The 19,698-nt window shown below is 42.8% G+C and overlaps 1 protein-coding gene and 1 non-coding gene across 5 annotated transcripts in view; one reads left to right on the top strand and one right to left on the bottom strand.

Moving 5' to 3' along the window:
• Window positions 1-337: 337 nt before the first annotated feature.
• Window positions 338-444, bottom strand: LOC144694321 (U6 spliceosomal RNA). The gene has a single exon (XR_013579708.1). It is a non-coding gene; the product is annotated as a U6 spliceosomal RNA (small nuclear RNA).
• Window positions 445-8,208: 7,764 nt separating this feature from the next.
• anos1b (anosmin 1b) overlaps window positions 8,209-19,698 on the top strand; it is a 220,051-nt gene continuing 208,561 nt past the window's right edge. Inside the window, exon 1 of one of the 4 annotated variants that reach the window (XM_078564075.1) lies at window positions 8,209-9,554. In XM_078564075.1, the coding sequence (XP_078420201.1) occupies window positions 9,387-9,554 (168 nt within the window). In that variant the 5' untranslated portion in view covers window positions 8,209-9,386. The remainder of the gene's footprint in view (window positions 9,555-19,698) is intronic. The other 3 variants (XM_078564074.1, XM_078564076.1, XM_078564073.1) reach the window with 3 other exon arrangements.

The following is a 19,698-nucleotide window of genomic DNA, read 5'->3' on the forward strand; positions in this document are numbered from 1 at the left end:
TAATACCAGGTCCAGCATTGCCCCTTCCCTAGTTGGACTATCTACATATTGTCTCAGGAAGCCCGCCTGGACGCACCTTACAAATTCTGCACCATCCAAACCCCTAGCACTAAGTGATTCCCAGTCATTATAGGGAAAGTTAAAATCACCCACCACAACAACCCTATTGCTTTTACATCTTTCCAAAATCTGCCTACATAACTGTTCCTCAATCTCCCATCGGCTATTGGGAGGCCTATAGTAAACCCCCAACATTGTGACTGCACCATTCCTATTCCGGAGCTCTACCCATATTGCCTCGCTGCATGAGCCCAACGAGGTGTCCTCCTGTCGTACAGAAAATATGGAACGCTTCACGAATTTGCATGTCATCCTTGCGCAGGGGCCATGCTAATCTTCTCTGTATCGTTCCAATTTTAGTATATGTGCTGCCGAAGTGAGCACAAAATCACCACACACTGGGATTTGAATCCTTGTCCCCAGATCATTACCCTGGGCCTCTGGATTACTAGTCCAGTGACATTACCACTACACCACCATCTGCCCCACTAAACTCTGGCAGCAGGATAGTGGCATTTTCTGCGGCCCCTTCCACCTTGCACATACTGTTGGCCCTGCGGCCCCTTGTGCCTGCGCCCCTCCTCCCACAGGAAGCTGCTCCCCTGGAGGCTGAATAGGGACACCTGGCCTCCTCCCACTTCTGGCCCTCTCTTCCTCCTCAGAGGAAGTGCCTCCAGCGGAGACCACAATCCCCATTCCCAGGGTAGGGGAAGGTTGTCTGATACTTGGAAGGCCCCAAATGGCGTGACTCCTCTGGAGTCCTGAACTGAAGCCTCTTATTTCTGTCAAAGCAGCTCTGAAGTGAAATGAAGTTGTCCTATTCACACAAGCAAGCAGCAGAAACATATAAGCTAAAGTACAAACATCTCGCATCAGCAAACACACTCACCCTCTTATCCCACCCGTGGATGAGGTTTTTGAAAATGTGGCCTACCCGCCTGCCCGATTCACCTGTGCGACGCCCTGAAAATTGCACAGGCTTTGTAAAATCACAGACAATTGGTGCCTCCAGGGCCTTAACTGGCCCATTAATTAATGGAAGGCGCACCTCTGTTTTCATCGCGCGCCTGCCTAGCGAAACATTGCGACGGTGCGTGGTGACGTTGGGACGCACGCCCAATGTCATCGCACGTCATATTACATTCCGGCGTGTCAGGCACGCGCCCGCACACCAAAGGTAAAATCCTGGTCCATGTGACTGCAGAAACACTTAAAAATGATTTGGAACCACTTGCTCTGCAATGATTTTAGAAAATTGCTGAGAATCAAGACTACTAAATCTAATAGTGCCTTTCTGTGAAATTAAAGGGTTAACTGCACGGGACTGTGTTTTTTTTAATTTGCTACTTGTCTCAAGAGGAGGAAGATTTTATGGCTTGCAAGAAACCGAAGGTGACATAAGCACAAGATTTGAAGAGCTGCTTTCCTTGTACGTAATGTACAATAAATATCCCTGAAGGTTAGTAAGTTACATTGATGCTAATAAACTTTATTTAACATAACCTCACCTCTTCAAGTAAGATTAGTGCAATGACTTTTTCTGCCATCATGAACATTGAACTATCTCTTTCACAAGATTCAGTTTAGCCTTCACTCAGATCAACCATATCTGGGCCTCAGTGCTAGTTGTGTATTCTTCTATTCTGCAGACAAGCCAACTGTTAACTATATATACTTTATTATTGACATACTTTGGCTCATCCTAAAGCATACAAAGCAGTATCAACAAGGCATCAATAGCATTTTGAAATAAACTGGTACACGTTGACTTTGTGGATAATTTCATTATCAGTTTATCCCGTTTGATTTACGCAGGTCCCTGAACTGTTGCCACAGAGAGTTTAACATTGTGCTGCCTAAAGGGTGAATGCTACCATTGGCCTTCCTTTTCAATTTAAAATGGAGCTACAAAAATTTATAAGGACCAACCCTGCGATCGCGTGCTTCCGGCAAGTAGGGCATCTTGGTAAGTTGCAGGTTGAGGATATTGGGTTGCAAAACCAATCCGCCTTCTGACAATAAATTTAGTGACTGGTTCTTGTAATTTACAAATAATTTCCTTTAAATGATGAGTGCTGATTTCCTTATCAAGGAAACAAACTACTAAGCTACTGAACAGTCAAGAAGGATTGAGTTTAGAAAAAAACACATTTTAAAAGCCTATTACACAACTAAGGATTTAAAGGATTATTTGTCACAGGTTATTACTCTGCACAGCCTTGCACTTTGGTATGTAAAAAACAGACTCAACCATTTTATCTCTATGATTTTGTGATAACTTTTTCACTATAGCTATGAAATGAATGAACAGGCTTTGTCTGCCAAATTGATTTTCTTGATCCTGAATCTGTATTGCTTATAATGGTTAAATTATAAGTATTGCCATCAGGTACTTGTAATGATTTATATATCATTCACATATGTTGCTTTTACATTGTGCCTGGCTTTTTCCTAACCACCTGATTTCCCTCACTGTCAGTTTTCATTCTTCAGTTCATCTGATTCCAGAGAATCCCAGAACGATAGAAGCTTATAGCAGAGAAGGGGGATACTTTGCTTGTTGGATAATCTTTGTTATATCAATCCAAAACTAATCCCACTACCTTGCTCACTCCCCATATGTCTTGGATGAGGCAGTCTCATTCTTGCTTCAACTTGAAGTTAGTTCCAGCCTAAACGTACTGAAGGCAGGATATAGGGGACCAAGGGAAAAAAGAAATCAACCTCTATCAGAAATATCCATTCATGCTCTGAAGGGACAGAAGTCCAGCAAAGCCAAATTCTGCCACAATTTCTGGTCCCTTGACAGCCACTATAAGCTTGGCTTCTACTTCAATTAGAAATGAAGCTGGCATGTTCAATTGCCATAAGGTCTCCAAAATAAAAAAAGTAAGAATGGGCACATTGTGCCCTCTAAAATTGCAAAATGGGTGCACTATGTATGCCGTTATATATGCTAACATACATGCTGTGAAAAAAGTGAACATACACTAGTTCCCAAAAATAAATATTGGATGCACTCAGCATCCCTTACGGCGCAGCACTGGAGAAAAATTGAAAGTAAGTAAAAGGATGTAAACAGATGTGACTCCTTTTGTAAATGTTTTTTTCATGCTGATATTCTTTATTTTGTGCACCTGCTTTTCACTTTTCTTGAACCATTACCCAATCAAAAGTGTGGCCAAATAATCTGTCCCCATGAATCTGCTAAATTCAATCTGCAGTAGAAAAATTATCAGATTGATATCTGCCAAGTGCTTCTTGCACCTTGTGGGACAGCGCCTGACCTTCATTTCATACTTCCCCAAGTGAACCAGCCAAGATTGGAATATACTGAACGGGAAAGTCACAGCACATCACAACTGCAATCCATTGAAACACTGTCATTCCAATTTACATTTTTGACAAAATTATCCTGTTTCAAATTCATATAAATAATATCCTTGCCTCAAAAGACAATTTCATGCTTTTGAAAGGTATCTTTAATGGCATTACACTTTCCCGTATCATAGCCCTTAAGCATCACACATATCGGGTGATTTTATGGAGCCTGCAAGAGTGGGAAATGTGGAGTGGGAGGGAAACTAAATTAGGCAGGAGCTGGAATTGCGATTTCCAGATGGTGGGTTGAGATGATGAGATTAAGTCAGCTGCGTGTTGGAGCGTGTCATGCCTCATGCAGGCCTGTGGCAGGTTCATACATGTAATACACTTGCATACCATAAATGCTCATTAGCATGAAACATTTTATAACTACATCTACCTTCAAGATAAAGCCTGTGGCACACAAGAATTTGTGCACTTGGTTCACATTTGTTTAAAGGTGACATGCACCACTCGGTTTTGTGCAGTTCTGTCTAAGGTCAGCGGTTTTCTTTGCTGAGCTCTGCAACACAAGGAAGGGGAGTAGGGCAATGGTGGCTTGCATGAAGGCCCAGGTCCAGCAAGGGAGAGTCAGGGGTGAGGGGGGTGTACAGAGTGGGGCTGAGGGCATTGAGGAGTGGAAGAGGGAATGGCTCATCAGTTCTATGGGTGAAATCCATGGACACACATGTTCTTATAACACTGACTGCCTTCTTCACACAGTTCAATTGCTGGAATATCTATGGGCGTCTGTTATGTCAATAAGACATGAAAAGAAATCCAAAAGAGTATAAATCAAAACTTTATTATTTTTGGCTATTTCGAAAATTGACTTTCTGCTAAATCAAAAAGATGGCTGCTATAAGTCACATGACCACATGATTTGTCTTTTGTTCTTGAAGCTGCGAACAGGAGTTACAAGAACAAAAGAATCCTGCACATCATCATGGAATCTCACATCCAATTGTAAGGACCTTATTATCATGAAACTGAAGACTCACAGATTGAAACCTGTTATGCCTGCAGAATTGTGAATAGACCCATCTCACACCTGGGATTGTCCAGGTCCACTTCAAAAGGGGATCATTGAGGGGACAATGATGGTTATTTGCATCTTGAGAAGCTTTCTCCTCTAACGGCATCAGAGGGTCTGCCTAGACAATGGCTTCCAGATACAAGGACCTCAATATAAATGGTAACTCTTTCAAAAGCTAATGGCTGGGACATTATCAGTCCTGAAACCAAACGCCAGTCCCAGACACTGGATAAACATCCCTTTTGATATTATTGTGGAGAAAGAAGGTCACATGACTCAAATGGCCATTTTGAAATCTCTTTATTCCTTTGAGAACTGAAAAACCCTCAGACTGCTGTGTTAATACCAACTGGAAAGAACTCCAGCAGCCCAGCTAACCATGCAGCCAGCCACCATCCCTCAACTCCTCCAAGCCTGTTTAATTTTAAAAGTTTCTGATCATCGCCTGCCAAGCAGTCTAAGCACAGAAATCCCATCGTGCTCCAGCATCATTGATTTCAAGGATTTTCGTGTTGTCTCCAACCAGAAACTCATCTGGACTGAACCCCGCCACAAAGGAAACATCCTTTGGACTTTGACTTCTCAGAACCTGGAAATCAAGTGAGCTACTATTCCTGTGGTTCTTTTACTGTTGAAGGCCATAGTTGTGAATCTTCCTCTTTTCTACCCCTCCCCCGCTCTTTGTGTGTTTGTGTCTGTGTGTGTGTGTGTGTGAACACTCCCCCCACCCCCCTCTCCACCACCCCTCCCAGGTTTGAATGTGAATAAATTAATATTCTGTGTTAATCGTAACGAGAGTTTGCTGTGAGTTATTAGTAAATTGCATCACATGAACTGAAGGTTTGGGGAAACAATTTAAAACAATACTTTTAAAATAATGCAAAACACATCTGCTTACGGACATACAGGGAGAAGATTAAGAAGTTCAGTTTGACTCTCCCTTGTCCATAAAAGTCTCATAAACACAATATCCAACCTTGGGGTCATGAGGAGAGAATACAACAAAGGAGGGTTCTCAACAACAGAGTCCGCAATGCCAACAATAGGTGGTACCACAGTGGGAGGCTGGTCAGGATGCAACCATCCAAGGAAGGCATCAGAGAAGGCGGACACTGGCATTTGGCAGCAAAGTTGTGTCCATGAATTACAGCTTCGCTTTTTGTCCAGGAGGCTCTTTTATTGCCCACCAGTAGCTACAGCATTGTCAGCTGCTAATGGATTTCACCAATGAAAAGCTTCACCCACCACAGAATTTCAAGCATTTGCCGAGCACACCACCAGCAGTTAGGTTTTTATTTAGAATCACGTGGGAAACAGGAAAGAGCAAGAGAGCAGAAGTGGTGCACAGTGCCTGTTACACTGAAAGGAACGGCATTCCGCAGTTAAATAAAAAGTAGCAAAAGTACTAAAGAGGAATGAGCAATCAATAGAAGCCACCTTCTCCAAAAGCGGAAGATGAGGGGTGACCAGAAATGCAAGCATGGTCAGGATTCTCTGACCATGGAACACATCACATCAACCTGCCCACCAAGATCTGTTGCAACAGACACCTTCGGCTGGATTTTATATGCCCCTGCCGGGCATAGTTTCGGTATGGGGAGCAAGTAAACAGGGCGGGTGCCCAGCCCACCACCTTCCCACCCAACCCCTAGCCCACCGTCATAACACAATAGGTGGGCAGGCAACAAAATCAGCAGCATATGTAAATAAATAATTAAGGGTCAATTGAGCTTGTCAGTTGAACCCAATAATACGCTGCCCACGTCATAATACAATTGGCATGGGCAGGCGGACAGAAGTGGGAAGCCTGTTTTTTCAATAACATTTGTAAAAGAGCGGGAATGAAGGGAGGGGTTATATCTTCATGAGTGCCCTTTGCGTATCGGGGGGCAGTCCCCGTAAGATAGTAACCTCCTCTTTCTTCCTACCTGCCTGCCCTATAATACACCAGCCCCCTCCCCCCAAAGCCTCCCCACCCAATACCTCAGCGTTACCTCACTCCAGTATCCATTGGGCCTTCTCAGCACCCACTACTAAGCTCTTGGCACTGCCAGGACTGCTGGAGCTATCAGCCATTCCAATTGACTAGCAACTCCCGAGGGAGGGTGGAATTCCAGTGAGGGGCGGAAGTCCCACTGTGAGCCAATTTAGCCTGCCCACAGCATATTATGGCTGCGGGGTGGGCTTGCAAAGAGCGAGTCGGCCTCCAGCCGACTTTCCTTCCAGAGGGTTGGGAGTGTGGGGACAAGTTGTCCATCCCCCTGTAAAATGCAGTCCCTTATTTCTCTGAACATCTCAGGTGGCTAACAAATGGATAGTCAAACTATACATCACATTATAAACTTATCCCATTATACAGAAGTTCGAGTAGTATAAAAAATCTATTTGAAATTTATCTTTTCACTAACTTAAATGCATATGTCCTGTTGTTCTACTGGCCTGACTGACCATAAAAGTAATACTCTCTGTTCTTCTTATTTCTTCTCTTTGGATTTGCATTGTTGCCAATGATTCACATTTACTGCTTATCTGGCGTGAGTCTTCAAGTGGGACTACAGTCCTATTTGAGCAAAGCGTTGTCAATTGCAGTGAGAGCATTGTAGGTCATCATTCACTAATGCAGGGCTACAGTTGGCTACTCCTTCCTGTGCTGATGTTTTTCTGTGGCAAGCTGAAGACATATTTCTTCAAACTTCCGTGATCCAGTGTGGAGATGTTGACACCAAGCGTTTCGGTCACGTGATGATTGTTCCCAGCTGTTGAAGTTGATCTGGCATGAAATGATGGGCGGGATTTAATGAGCCCGTCGAAGGTCTTGACCACCAGTTGGAGAGCCATTGGAGAGCACCTGTCAGTTCTGTGGGGAGGCCTGACTGAATTAAGTGCTGATCAGGTATTGAAGTGGCCAACTTCAGGCCTTCCAGGATATTGAGGACCCTCAATCCCGCCCGTGGAAATCCCATCACCCCCCCACTCCTCTGAGAGCAGCTGGCCAGCAGAGGTCGGCAACTCCTCGTTGCCGGCAGCGCCAGCAGTAGAGGTGGCAGCTGCCACTAATGCACCCACCAGAGGCCCAGATGGCTGAGGGACCCTGTGCCAAAGTTAAGTGAGGCTGGGATGAGGGTCGTTGGAAAGGGGTCATGGGAGAGAGGGCAGGGGGTTGGAGGCAAGGGCAGGGGGGTGACATTCAGTGGCTCCTGTTTCCCAATGCTGGGTCCCTTGCTCAGGCACTGAGTGCCTGACCATGAGGGACCTCCCCTTGGAAGCCAATGCCAAACTCGACAAGTTTTGCTGGGTGGATTTAGAGTGAGGCGGAGAGCAATGTGGCTCCCATTTAATCCCTGAGCCACCAATAAATTGTGGTGGGCTCAGGGATAATTGGTGTCAATTGGTTCATTAATGAATCTAATTGACATCCTGTCACCAGCAGGCAAATCCCTGTGTCTGGTCCTTCCTGCCCCAACTTAATTGGGAACTTTTCCTTTTTCCTACATGTTGACAATAAGCAAGCACACTTCATGATACATACTAGGACCTCACAGCTTACAGAGTTCAGCTGGCAATCTTCTTATCTTTGGCACTTAATATTCTATATACCTCAGTGTTATGACCAAGCAGTTGGTAATGCAGAGTTGTTTAAAAATCCCAGAGAGAAACTTTAAACAACTGTCATAACCTATAATTTTAAGTGTTATATTTGAGATGCGACTCTAAATTCAGGAATCAGACCACCAGTTCTTGAGGTTTTACATTAAACTAAATGAAAGATTTTATTAATTTATACAGGTTAAAATATATGTACACATGGCTACAAATTACTACGATCATAACTTTTAACAAATTCCCAAACTAATCTCTATTAAGGTAACAGCAACCCACAGACTTAACTAGACACCAGGCAAAGCATTTTCACTTTACAAATTCAAAAAGAGGTTCTTTGCACTTTGGTTCCTATGGTGGCTTACAGCTGCTTTTGATCTCACATTGCCTCTGCTCTAACACTGCTGAAATTATACCTAGCCCAGCCCATTGAATGTAAATTCTCATTGTATCAACAACCTCTGAACTAAACCTCTCTAACAATAAAACCCCTTTCATAGCACCAATTTTATTAGTAATATAAACATATTGCTTGGTATCTGCTAGATAGGTGTCAGTTTTCACCCCACTTCTCCGTGCTCTATTCAAAAAATGCAAATGCACTCTACCTCTCTGTTTACATCTCAAAGCACCCAGGCTAGCTGTCTTTAATCCAATTAAGACACACCCAAAGACTAAACCTCTATTTTAAAAGAAAATTATTTTCCAATAATATTATATTCGTTAAAAGCTTCATGACACTCAGTGAGGTCACTCATTACCCTTTTTTCCTCTAGACTGTAGAACTGAAACTTCCCTAATCTTTCCTCATAGCTCCAGTAGTTTGCACAAGATCTTTCTCAAGAACTTTGTCTCTGAAGATAACAAATGGCCTGAATAGTTAAAGTCAAGTCTTTCAAAGGCAAAGCCTTTAGTCCAAATTGACACTATGCTGTAACATTTGATGTCCATAAATACTCTTGAATTCTTATAGCTACCAAGATCAATTCTATTAGTATCCATGTGACCTTGGAAATCATCACTGCCTGTTTAAATACACACACGCATTGTGGCTCTGCCCAAGAGTCCAATGGGTTAATTTGTTCAAACATATCCATAAAGTTTAATAATGCCCAATATTTAGAAAGTTACATTCAGCAATACAAAAGTTAATTTTCAAAAAGTATCAAGATCATTTCACACAAGGTCATTCTTGTTGCTCTTCTCTACAACTTTTCCAATGCTTGTACGCCCTATGGAAGTATACAACCCTAGTTACATACAACAGGGCTGATACTGTACTTGAGCACTCCCAGCATTGCTCACAGGGAGCACTGGTTGGGAAATCATGAGTACCAGGGGTGGACACCACATTACGGATGTGAACCTCAAGAAATTGATCCTCGAGTTCCACCTAAATATTCAGGGAAAGTTTCTGGCACCAGTTGGACCTCATAGATATCTCACCAACAAAAGAATGAAACTTCAGACTGTCTGCCTTATCAGCAGCCATAAGGTGAGATCCAGGAGCAAGGTTTCAAAGGTACTTCAGAATGAGGACTGATCACAGCTGCCAGAAGTACTGTGGGCCAAGGAAGAGCACTCCTGGCATGAAATGTTGTCTCAATACATAAAATGTTTCCTTAACTTTATGTTGGCAGCCATTGGCTAGGCCATATCCATGTCTCAGAAACATAAGTGGTGCAGACCAATTTCTTGTGAGATTCCTTAAAAGGACTTTATGGCCAGAATTTTGACCTTGATGGGCAGGCGGGCCCCACCGGCTCGGCGGTGGGCGGGCAGCCGAACTCTGCCGCCGAAACGGGGCCCTCTGCCATTTTGAGTGGGCGGGCCAATTAAGGCCCGCCCAGCAGCCTGCCCAACAGGAAGCGCTATGTGCTTCCTGTGCGGGAGGTGGAGGGATTCACCATCTGTCAAAGTGCACTCTTTCACGTATGCATGCGAAAGAGCGCACTGCTCCCTAACACTAAGTGCTGTCTCAGGGAGAGCGCTGAGTGTTTAAAAAACTTTAAAAATAGAGAAAGAAAAACATTATTAACATGTTCCCCCTCATGTGACACTGTCACACGAGATGGGTCATGTTAATAAATATGAGTGAAACTTTAATAAACTTTTTAAAAACTGAGATAAAACCTCATCCCGCCAGTGGATGAGGTTTTATCTTTTTTCAGAAGCCCACTGGGGCTCCTGGCCTGCCCGCCAGCCTGAATGTTGGATGGGCAGGTCTTTCAATGAGCTTAATGATCCTGTCAATGGCCTCAATTGGCCATTGACAGGTCAGCGGGCGAACAGCTGATTTTGCTGTCCGCCCACCTTCCTAAAAATTTAAATGGACCGGGATGAGGTCGGGGGTTCCTCCCGACATCATCCCGTATCATTTTCCCGTCGGCGAGCGGGCCCCGCCTCAAAATCACCAATGGGAAAATTCTGGCCAATGCCTCTCATTAGCATATAGAAGGGGGTAACAGCTGTTTTGGATATCCACTCTGGATTCCTAATTTTGGATAGGATAGATTTTCAGGCTTCCTCAGAGCACAGGATATTTCACTTTATTCTAGGTTCTATCTTTATTCCATCACTTACCTGTTTAAAACAGGAGATGTTATTACAGCTGAAGAGTATAGTTAACAAATTCATTTTTAAAATGCTTAACATCCAAATTAATTAATTAAATAGAATAGAGATGGTTGGGCAGGCGATGTATTGCACCAGTAGCAAGTAGGAGCTGGTGGACGCCAGTGCGATCCACGATGACCACATCTGCAACACGTGTTGGCTGCTCAAGGAACTTCGGCTCAGAATTGATGAGCTGGAGTCCAAGCTGCAAACACTGTGGCACATCAGGGAGGGGGAGAGTTATCTGGACACTGTGTTTCAGGAGACTGTCACACCCCTTAGATTAATTACATGAAATTTGGACCGTGATCAGGGACAGGAGGGTGTGACTGTGAGTGAGGCAGTAAGGGGGTCCAGAATTTAGATTTGGAGGAGCCTCAGCCAGTGCCTTTGCCCAATTGGTACGAGGTTCTTGCTCCCAGTGTGGACGAGGGAACAGACAGCAGGGAGAACGCGTGAACTGACCACAGCACCGTGGTACAGAGTGTCATTCAAGTGGAGGGAGAAAAGAGAAATGTGGTAGTAATAGGAAATAGCATAGTTAGGGGAATAGACACTGTTCTCTGCAGCAAAGACAGAGAGTCCCGAAGGCTGCATTGCCTGCCTGGTGCCAAGGTTAAGGACATCTCTTCTGGGCTGGAGAGGAACTTGGAGTGGGAGGGGAAGGATCAGTTGTCGTGATCCACATAGGTACCAACGACATAGGTAGGACTAGGAAAGAGGTTCTGCTGAGGGACCACGATCAACTCAGGGCAAAATTAAAAAGCAGAACCACAAAGGTAATAACTCCAGATTGCTACCTCAGCCATGTGCAAATTGACATAGGGTAAATAAGATTAAAGAGGTGAATATGTGGCTCAAAGATTGGTGTGGGAGAAATGGGTTCTGATTCATGAGGCACTGGCACCAGTACCGAGGAAGGAGAGAGCTGTTCCACTGGGACAGGCTTCATTTGAACCATGCTGGGACCAGTGCCCTGGCGAATCGTATAATTAGGGTTGTAGATAGGACTTTAAACTAATTAGTGGTGGTGGGGAGGGCTCAGCTGAAGGGAAGTTTAAAAAATCAAAAAGAAACAAAAGAGCAGAGGTGCAGCGTAGTGAAGAGACAAACAATAATCAAAGTGTGACAGGAAGGGGCAGAAAATATAAGCAGAAGAGTGCAGCAGAAATTAGAACCAGAATGAGTAATAATGGTAAAAAGTCAGAGCTTAAGGCTCTTTATCTGAATGCATGCAGCATTTGTAACAAGATACATGAACTGATGGCACAAATAGAAATAAATTAATATGATTTGATGGCTATTACAGAGATCTGGTTGCAGAGTGACCAAGACTGGGAACTCAATATTCAAGGGTATTCGACGTTCTGGAAAAATAGGCAAAAAGTAAAAGGAGGTGGGGTAGCTTTGTTAATAAAGGAAGGTATCAATGCGGTGGTGAGTAGTGATATAGGCGCAATAGATCGTGATGTGGAATCAGTTTGGGTGGAATAAGGAATAACAAGGGGAAGAAGTCACTGGTGGGAATCGTCAATAGGCCCACGAAGAGTTGCCTCACTGTAGGACAAAGTATAAATCGGGAAATAATGGAGGCATGTAAGAAGGGCACTACAATTGTCATGGGCGGTTTTAATCTGCATATTGACTGGACAGATTTGATTGGCAGGGGTAACATGGAAGACGAATTTGTAGAGTGCATCAGGGATTGTCTTTTAGAGCAATACATTGCAGAACCTACCCTGGAACAGGCTACTTTAGATCTAGTAATGTGTAATGAGGTGGGATTAATAAGAGATATTGTAGTTAAGGATCCTCTAGAGGGTAGCGATCACAACATGGTAGAATTTCAAATTCAGTTTGAGGGCGAGCAACTCGGGTCTCAAACCAGTGTCCTCAACTCAAATAAGGGCAATTACAGAGGTATGAAGAAAGAGTTGTCTAAAGCGGGCTGGGAAAATAGACTAAGGGGAAGGTCTGTGGATGAGCAATGGTGGACATTTAAGCAGCTATTTCATAAAGCTCAGCAAAAATTTACCCCAGTCAAAAAGAAGGACTCGATGAGAAGGATGAACCACCCATGGTTAACAAAGGTGGTCAAGGAGAGTATTCAATCAAAAACTAAGGCATACAAAGTGGCAAAAACTAGTGGTAGGCCAAAGGTTTGGGAATTTTTTAGGAACCAGCAGCTGGTGATTATAAAGCTAATAAAGAGGGAGAAAATTGATTATGAAAGCAGATTGGCAGGAAACATATAAACAAACAAAGAGCTTCTACAGGTATATAAAAATGAGTGGTTAAAGTGAGCGCGAGACCCTTGGAGGTTGCGACTGGAGAATTGATGACAGGGAACAGGGAAATGACAGATAATTTAAACCAATATTTTGTGTCGGTCTTCACGGCAGAGGACACTATAAACATCCCAAAGATATCAGATAAGAAGGAGCTAATGGGAGGAAAGATCTTGTAACAGTCTCTATCACAAGGGACAAAGTATTTTGCAAACTAATGGGACCAAAGGCAGACAAGTTGCCAGGACCTGATGGCCTGCATCCAAGGATATTTAAATGAAGTGGTTGCAGAGATAGTGGAGGCATTAGTCGAAATATTCTAGAACTGACTGGATTCCAGGAGGGGCCCAGCAGGTTGGAAAACCACTAATGTGATGCCCTGTTCAAGAAGAGAGGGGAACAAAAAGCAGGAAACTATAGGCCAGTCAGCCTAACATCTGTCATTGGGAAAACACTAGAATCCATTATTAAGGAAGAAATAGCAGGACATTTAGAAGAGCTCAGCAAAATCAAACAGAGTCAACATGGTTGTGTGAAAGGGAAATCATGTTTGACAAATTTGCTCGAATTCTTTGAGAATATAACAAGCAGAGTTGACAAAGGGGAACCGGTAGATGTAATGTATTTGGATTTCCAGAAGACATTCGAGAAGGTGCCACATAAAGGTTATTGCACAAGATAGGAGCTCACAGTTTTGGTGGTAATATATTAGCATGGATTGAGGATTGGTTAACGCATAGAAGACAGAGAGTCGGGATTAATAGGTCTTTTTCAGGTTGGAAAGACGTAACTAGTGGAGTGCCACAAGGATCAGTCCTAGGGCCTCAATTATTTACAATCTATATGAATGACTTGGGGGAGGGGGCAGAGTGTAATGTAGCCAAATTTGCTGACGATACAAAAATAGGTGGGAGGGCATGTTGTGAATCGGACATAAGGAATCTGCAAGGGGATACAGATAGGTTGAGTGAATGGGTGAAAACTTGGCAAATGGAGTTTAATGTAGGAAAGTGTGAGGTCATGCACTTTGGTAGGAAAAATCAAAAGGCAGACATTATTTAAATGGAGAGAGACTCCAAAGGAGTGCAGCAAGGGATCTGGGTGTTCTTGTGCATGAAACACAAAAAGTTAGCATGCAGGTGCAGCAAGTAATTAAGAAGGCAAATGACATTTTGGCCTGTGTTGCTAGGGGGTTGGAGTTTAAAAATAAGATCGTCTTGTTATAACTGTACAGGGTTTTGATGAGGCCACACCTGGAGTACTGTGTACAGTTTTGGTCCCCATATTTAAGAAAGGATATACTGGCATTGGAGGCAGTTCAAAAGAGATTCACTAGGCTGATTCCTGAGATGAAGTGGTTCACTTATCAAGAACGTCTAAACAGGTTAGGGTTCATTAGCGTTTAGAAGAATGAGGGGTGATCATATTGAAACGTATAAGATTCTGAGGGGGCTTGAAAGGGTCAATGTTGAGAAGATGTCTCCACTAGTGAGGGAATCTCGAACTAGGGGACATAGTTACAGAATAAGGGGACGTTCATTTAAAACTGAGATGCGAAGGAATTTCTTCTTTCAGAGGGTAGTGAATGTCTGGAATCCTCTACCCCAGATAGTTGTGGAGGCTGGATCACTGAAAGTATTTAAAGAGGAGATAGATAGATTTTTGAAATTTCGGGGAGTTGAGGGCTATGAGGAGCTGGCACGAAAGAAGAATTGAGGCCTGGAGCAGACCAGCCATGATGTTATTGAAAGACAGCCAGGCTTGAGGGGCCAAATGGCCTACTCCTTCTCCTATTTCTTATATTCTTATATTGTTAGTCAAGGTTAAATAAGGCAATTTGTGCTCTAGGGATACATAAGAACAAAAGAAATAGGAACTGGAGTAAACCATTCGCCCCCTCGAGCCTGCTCCGCCATTCAATAAGATCGTGGCTGATCTTCTTGTGTTTTGATTTCCACATTGCCATCTACCCCAATAACCTTTGATTGCCCAACAAGAACCTATTTACCTCTGCCATAAAATTATTCAATGACCCCGCCTCCACTACCTTCTGAGGCAGAGAGTTCCAAAGCTGCACAACCCTCTGAGAGAAAAACATTTCTCCTCATTTCTGTTCTAAAAGGGCGACCCCTAATTTTAAAAGTGCCCCCTAGTTCTGGACTCACCCACAAGAGGAAACATCCTTCCCACATCCACCTTGTCAAGGCCGTTCAGGATCTTGTATACTTCAATCAAATCACCCCTCACTCTTCTAAACTCCAGTGGAAACAAGCCCAGTCTGTCCAATCTTTCCTCATAAGATAACCCATGCAATCCAGGTATCAAACTAGTAAACCTCCTTTGAACCACCTCCAATGCATTTACATCCTTCCTTAAATAAGGAGACCAAAACTGCACATAGTATTCAAGGAGCAGTCTCAACAGCGCCCTGTATAACTGAAGCATAACATCCTTACTTTTATGTTCAATCCCCCTCGAAATAAAGGATAATATTCTAATAGCCTTCTTAATTACTTGTTGTAGCTGCATACTAACTTTTTGTGACTCATTTACTAGAACACCTAGATCCCTCTGCACCTCAGAATTATGCAGCCAATTTCCTTCCTGCCAAAATGAACAACTTCCCATTTCCCCACATTAAACTCCATTTGCCAGATCTTTGCCCACTCTCTGCCCACTCTCAACCTACCTATATCCATCTGCAACCTCCTGATGCCCTTTTCACAAAATACTTTCCTACCTATCTTTGTGTCATCTGCAAATTTAGCCATCATGTCGTCACTCCTCTCATCTAAGTTATTAATGCAAATCGCCAGAAGTTGAGACCCCAGCAGACCCCTGTGGGACTCCACTTGTCACATCCTGCCAATCTGAAAAAAAACTATTTATGCATACTCTCTGCTTTCTGCCAGCCAGCCAATCTTCTATCCATGCTAATATGTTACCCCCTACAGCATTCACTTTTATTTTCCATAATAACCTTTGATGTGGCATCTTATCAAATGCCTTCTGGAAATCCAAGTACAGTACGTCTACAGGCTCCCCTTTATCCACTGCGCTTGTTACTCCTTCAAAAATCTCCAATAAATTGGTTAAACATGATTTTCCTTTCACAAAACCATGCTGACTCTTTACGATTGCCTTGAGCTCTTCTGAGTACCCAGCTGTAACCTCCTTAATGATCGATTCTAACAACTCCCCCATGACAGAAGTCAAGCTAACTGGCCTATAGTTTCCTGTTTTCTGCCTCCCTCCCTTCTTGAATAGGGGGTTTATATTTGCTACTTTCCAGTCTGATGGAACTTTTCCAGAATTTAACGAATTTTGGAAAATTAACACCAGCACATTGACTACCTCATAGGCCATCTCTTTTAAGATCCTAGGATGTAGTCCATCAGGACCCGGAGAATTGCCAGCCCGCAGCTCCGCCAATTAGCTCAGCACTGTTTCCCTAGTGGTTTCAATTTCACCGAGTTCCTCTCTCCCTTTCAGCTCCTGATTTACATCAGGAGGTGAAAGGGAGAGAGGAAGGTACAACCTGTTACTTTCACTGTTGTACAGGAGGCAAGATTAGGCAAAATCGTATTAAACCTTCAATATATAATGAAGGCACCTTCAATCGGCTTTGAGAATTCTTCAATCAAGTTGATGACAGCACCGCTTTTATCAAAAGTGGAGTTTTATCAATACTAAAGTAATGAAGAAAAAATCAGGAACATGTTATTTTTTACCTGAAATTACTCAATCAGAGGCGGGGAGGCTGCAGAAGGATTTGGACAGGTTAGGAGGATGGGCAAAGAAGTGGCAGATGGAATACAACGTGGGGAAGTGTGAGGTCATGCACTTTGGTAGGAAGAATAGAGGCATAGACTATTTTCTAAATGGGGAGAGAATTCAGAAATCTGGAGTGCAAAGGGACTTGGGAGTCCTAGTCCAGGATTTTCTTAAGGTTAACTTGCAGGTTGAGTCGTTAGGAAGGCAAATGCAATGTTGGCATTTATTTCAAGAGGACTAGAATATAAAAGCAGGGATGTGCTGCTGAGGCTTTATAAGGCTCTGGTCAGACCACATTTAGAATATTGTGAGCAACTTTGGGCCCTGTATCTCAGGAAGGATGTGCTAGCCCTGGAGAGGGTCCAAAGGAGGTTCACGAGAACGATCCCAGGAATGAAAGGCTTAACATATGAAGAACGTTTGAGGACTCTGGGTCTATACTCAATGGAGTTTAGAAGGATGAGGGGGGATCTGATTGAAACTTACAGAATACTGAAAGGCCTGGATAGAGTGGATGTAGGGAAGATGTCTTCATTAGTTGGAGAGACTAGGACCCAAGGGCACAGCCTCAGAGTAAAGGGAAGACCTTTTAGAACAAAGATGAGGAGAAACTTCTTTAGCCAGATAGTGGTGAATCTATGAAATTCATTGCCACAGAAGGCTGTGGAGACCAGGTCATTGAGTGTATTTAAGACCAAGATAGATAGGTTCTTGATTGGTAAGGGGATCAAAGGTTACAGCGAGAAGGCGGGAGAATGGGGTTGAGAAACTTATCAGCCATGATTGAATGGCGGAGCAGACTCGATGGGCCGAAAGGCCTAATGTCTGCTCCTATGTCTTATGGTCTTATGGTCTTAATTTACAATCAGATTGCTTTAACTATTTTTTGCATAAACATCGCATTTTTAATTGTATATATCCAATCATGTATTTTATCAGCCATTCCTGAAATGTGTTGTTAATCTTTTTAGTGTATGGGTTGCGTAATCATTCTGACAGCCTAATGAAAATATGCCCCAATTTAATTTTTTACAGATAATCTTAAATCATACCACATCACTTTAGACAGTGATCAAAGGTCAAGAAAGTCAGTCAAGTCTAAAGATTCATCCTGAAGATTCAGGCTGTCCAGCACTTTTATGGCCACTAGTGGGTGCACATAACATACAGCACTAATCTAAATGAAGCAACCTGCCCTCAGTCACCTGTCAGTGCTAGTGTCTGCAGAGCAATTGAGTGAAGCAATGATCTTAACGGTCCAAAACAGCTTTTTTAATCACTGCATATATTAAGATTAGTCAAATTTTCATGAAAAACAACAAACAATAAAATATCATCAAAATAGAATATTTAACAAAGCAACCTCATCATTAATACCATCAAGATTCTTCATTGTTGCTTATACATCAGGTATAGTAAAGCAGTGGTTATACACTGGTTACACGCGTCATTCGTGGGGGTTACGTTCCTGTGAAACCTTGCAAACAGCAAAATCGCGAACGACGAGCATACTTTACAGTGGGAATCAATTGGTTAGGTTCCAGCCATCCTAAAATCTTACATGAATAAAGGATCAAAGGCAATAAAAGCTATGTTTTTAATAAGTTTAAAGAGAAATTTACTTGAGAAATTGTTTAATAAAACAACAAAACAAGAAGAATGCAAAATTTGTGACACTTACAATACTTTACTTGAGAGTGGAGGTGGACTGTGCTCAGGAATTAAATTGCAGCAACAAGGAACACTCACATACAAATAATGGCAGACGATGCCCATGCAGTTAACATTTTCTACTGCAGGAAACACGTCATAGGCATTTTCCGTCTTTTAACTTAGTTTAGGCAATTTTTATTTTTTCGGCATTTTCTAAGTGAACATTTGCGCCTGCAATGGGTGAGCTGGTGTACAAAGACTTTTGCGTGGATAAGCAAATTTGTGAAAGAGGCAATCGCAATTGGTGGGGCTTTACTGTACACATGGACTAACAGTTCAAAGTTCTGAGTGCAAATCCCATACTCCTAAATTGTGAAATTGAATTTATTAAATAAGAAAAATAATGACCTTTAAAAGCTACAACAACACAAAACCAAAATACTGCGGATGGTGGAAATCTGAAATTAAAAACAGAAAAATGTTGGAAATATTCAGCAGGTCTGGCAGTATCTGTGGAAAGAGAAACAGAGTTAATGGTCTGGATTTTCATGGAAAGAGGTCCTATTTTTGGCAGTAGGGGGAAGTGAGTGGGGCATGATTCACACAGGAAGGAAACACAAACTCAGCAGGACCATTTGCGCTTAGTGCTGAATTCCGACAGACCCCAGTTTGGCTGTTCCAAGGGCCTTAATCCACAGTCTGGGAGTCACAAATTGATGGAGCAGATGTAAATGCTCTTGAATGGTGAATAAGATCTTTTTAACTGTCATGATCTTAATTTAAATTTCCCAATCTTTGAACTGCACAAAAAACATGCTGCAACTGTGAATGATTGTTAAAAAAAAATTTCTTCAGTACATGATTGAAAGACCATTTGCCATAGCATCTGTTGGAGCAGTTTCAATGAGGTCTTTGTTTTTTTTTATTCATTCATGGGATATGGGCTTCGCTGGCTGGGCCAGCATTTATTGCCCATCCCTCGTTGCCCTTGAGAAGGTGGTGGTGAGCTGCCTTCTTAAACCGCTGCAGTCCATGTAGTGTAGGAACCCCCACAGTGCTGTTAGGAAGGGAGTTCCAGGATTTTGATCCCGTGACAGTGAAGGAACGGCAATATGTTTCCATCTCAGGATGGTGAGTGACTTGGAGGGGAACTTCCAGGTGGTGATATTTCTGAAAGGGCTATTAATTATCAATGGTTGGCTAAGCTTCAAAAGCTACAATTATCTCAGCAGATAGTTCTGAGTTCATTATTTGATTGACAGTTTAAAGAGGCTTTTGAAGGATTAGGAGTATAAACAAGGAGTTTGT

This window comes from Cetorhinus maximus, chromosome 19, assembly GCF_964194155.1.
Source record: "Cetorhinus maximus chromosome 19, sCetMax3.hap1.1, whole genome shotgun sequence".
Lineage (NCBI taxonomy): Eukaryota > Metazoa > Chordata > Chondrichthyes > Lamniformes > Cetorhinidae > Cetorhinus > Cetorhinus maximus.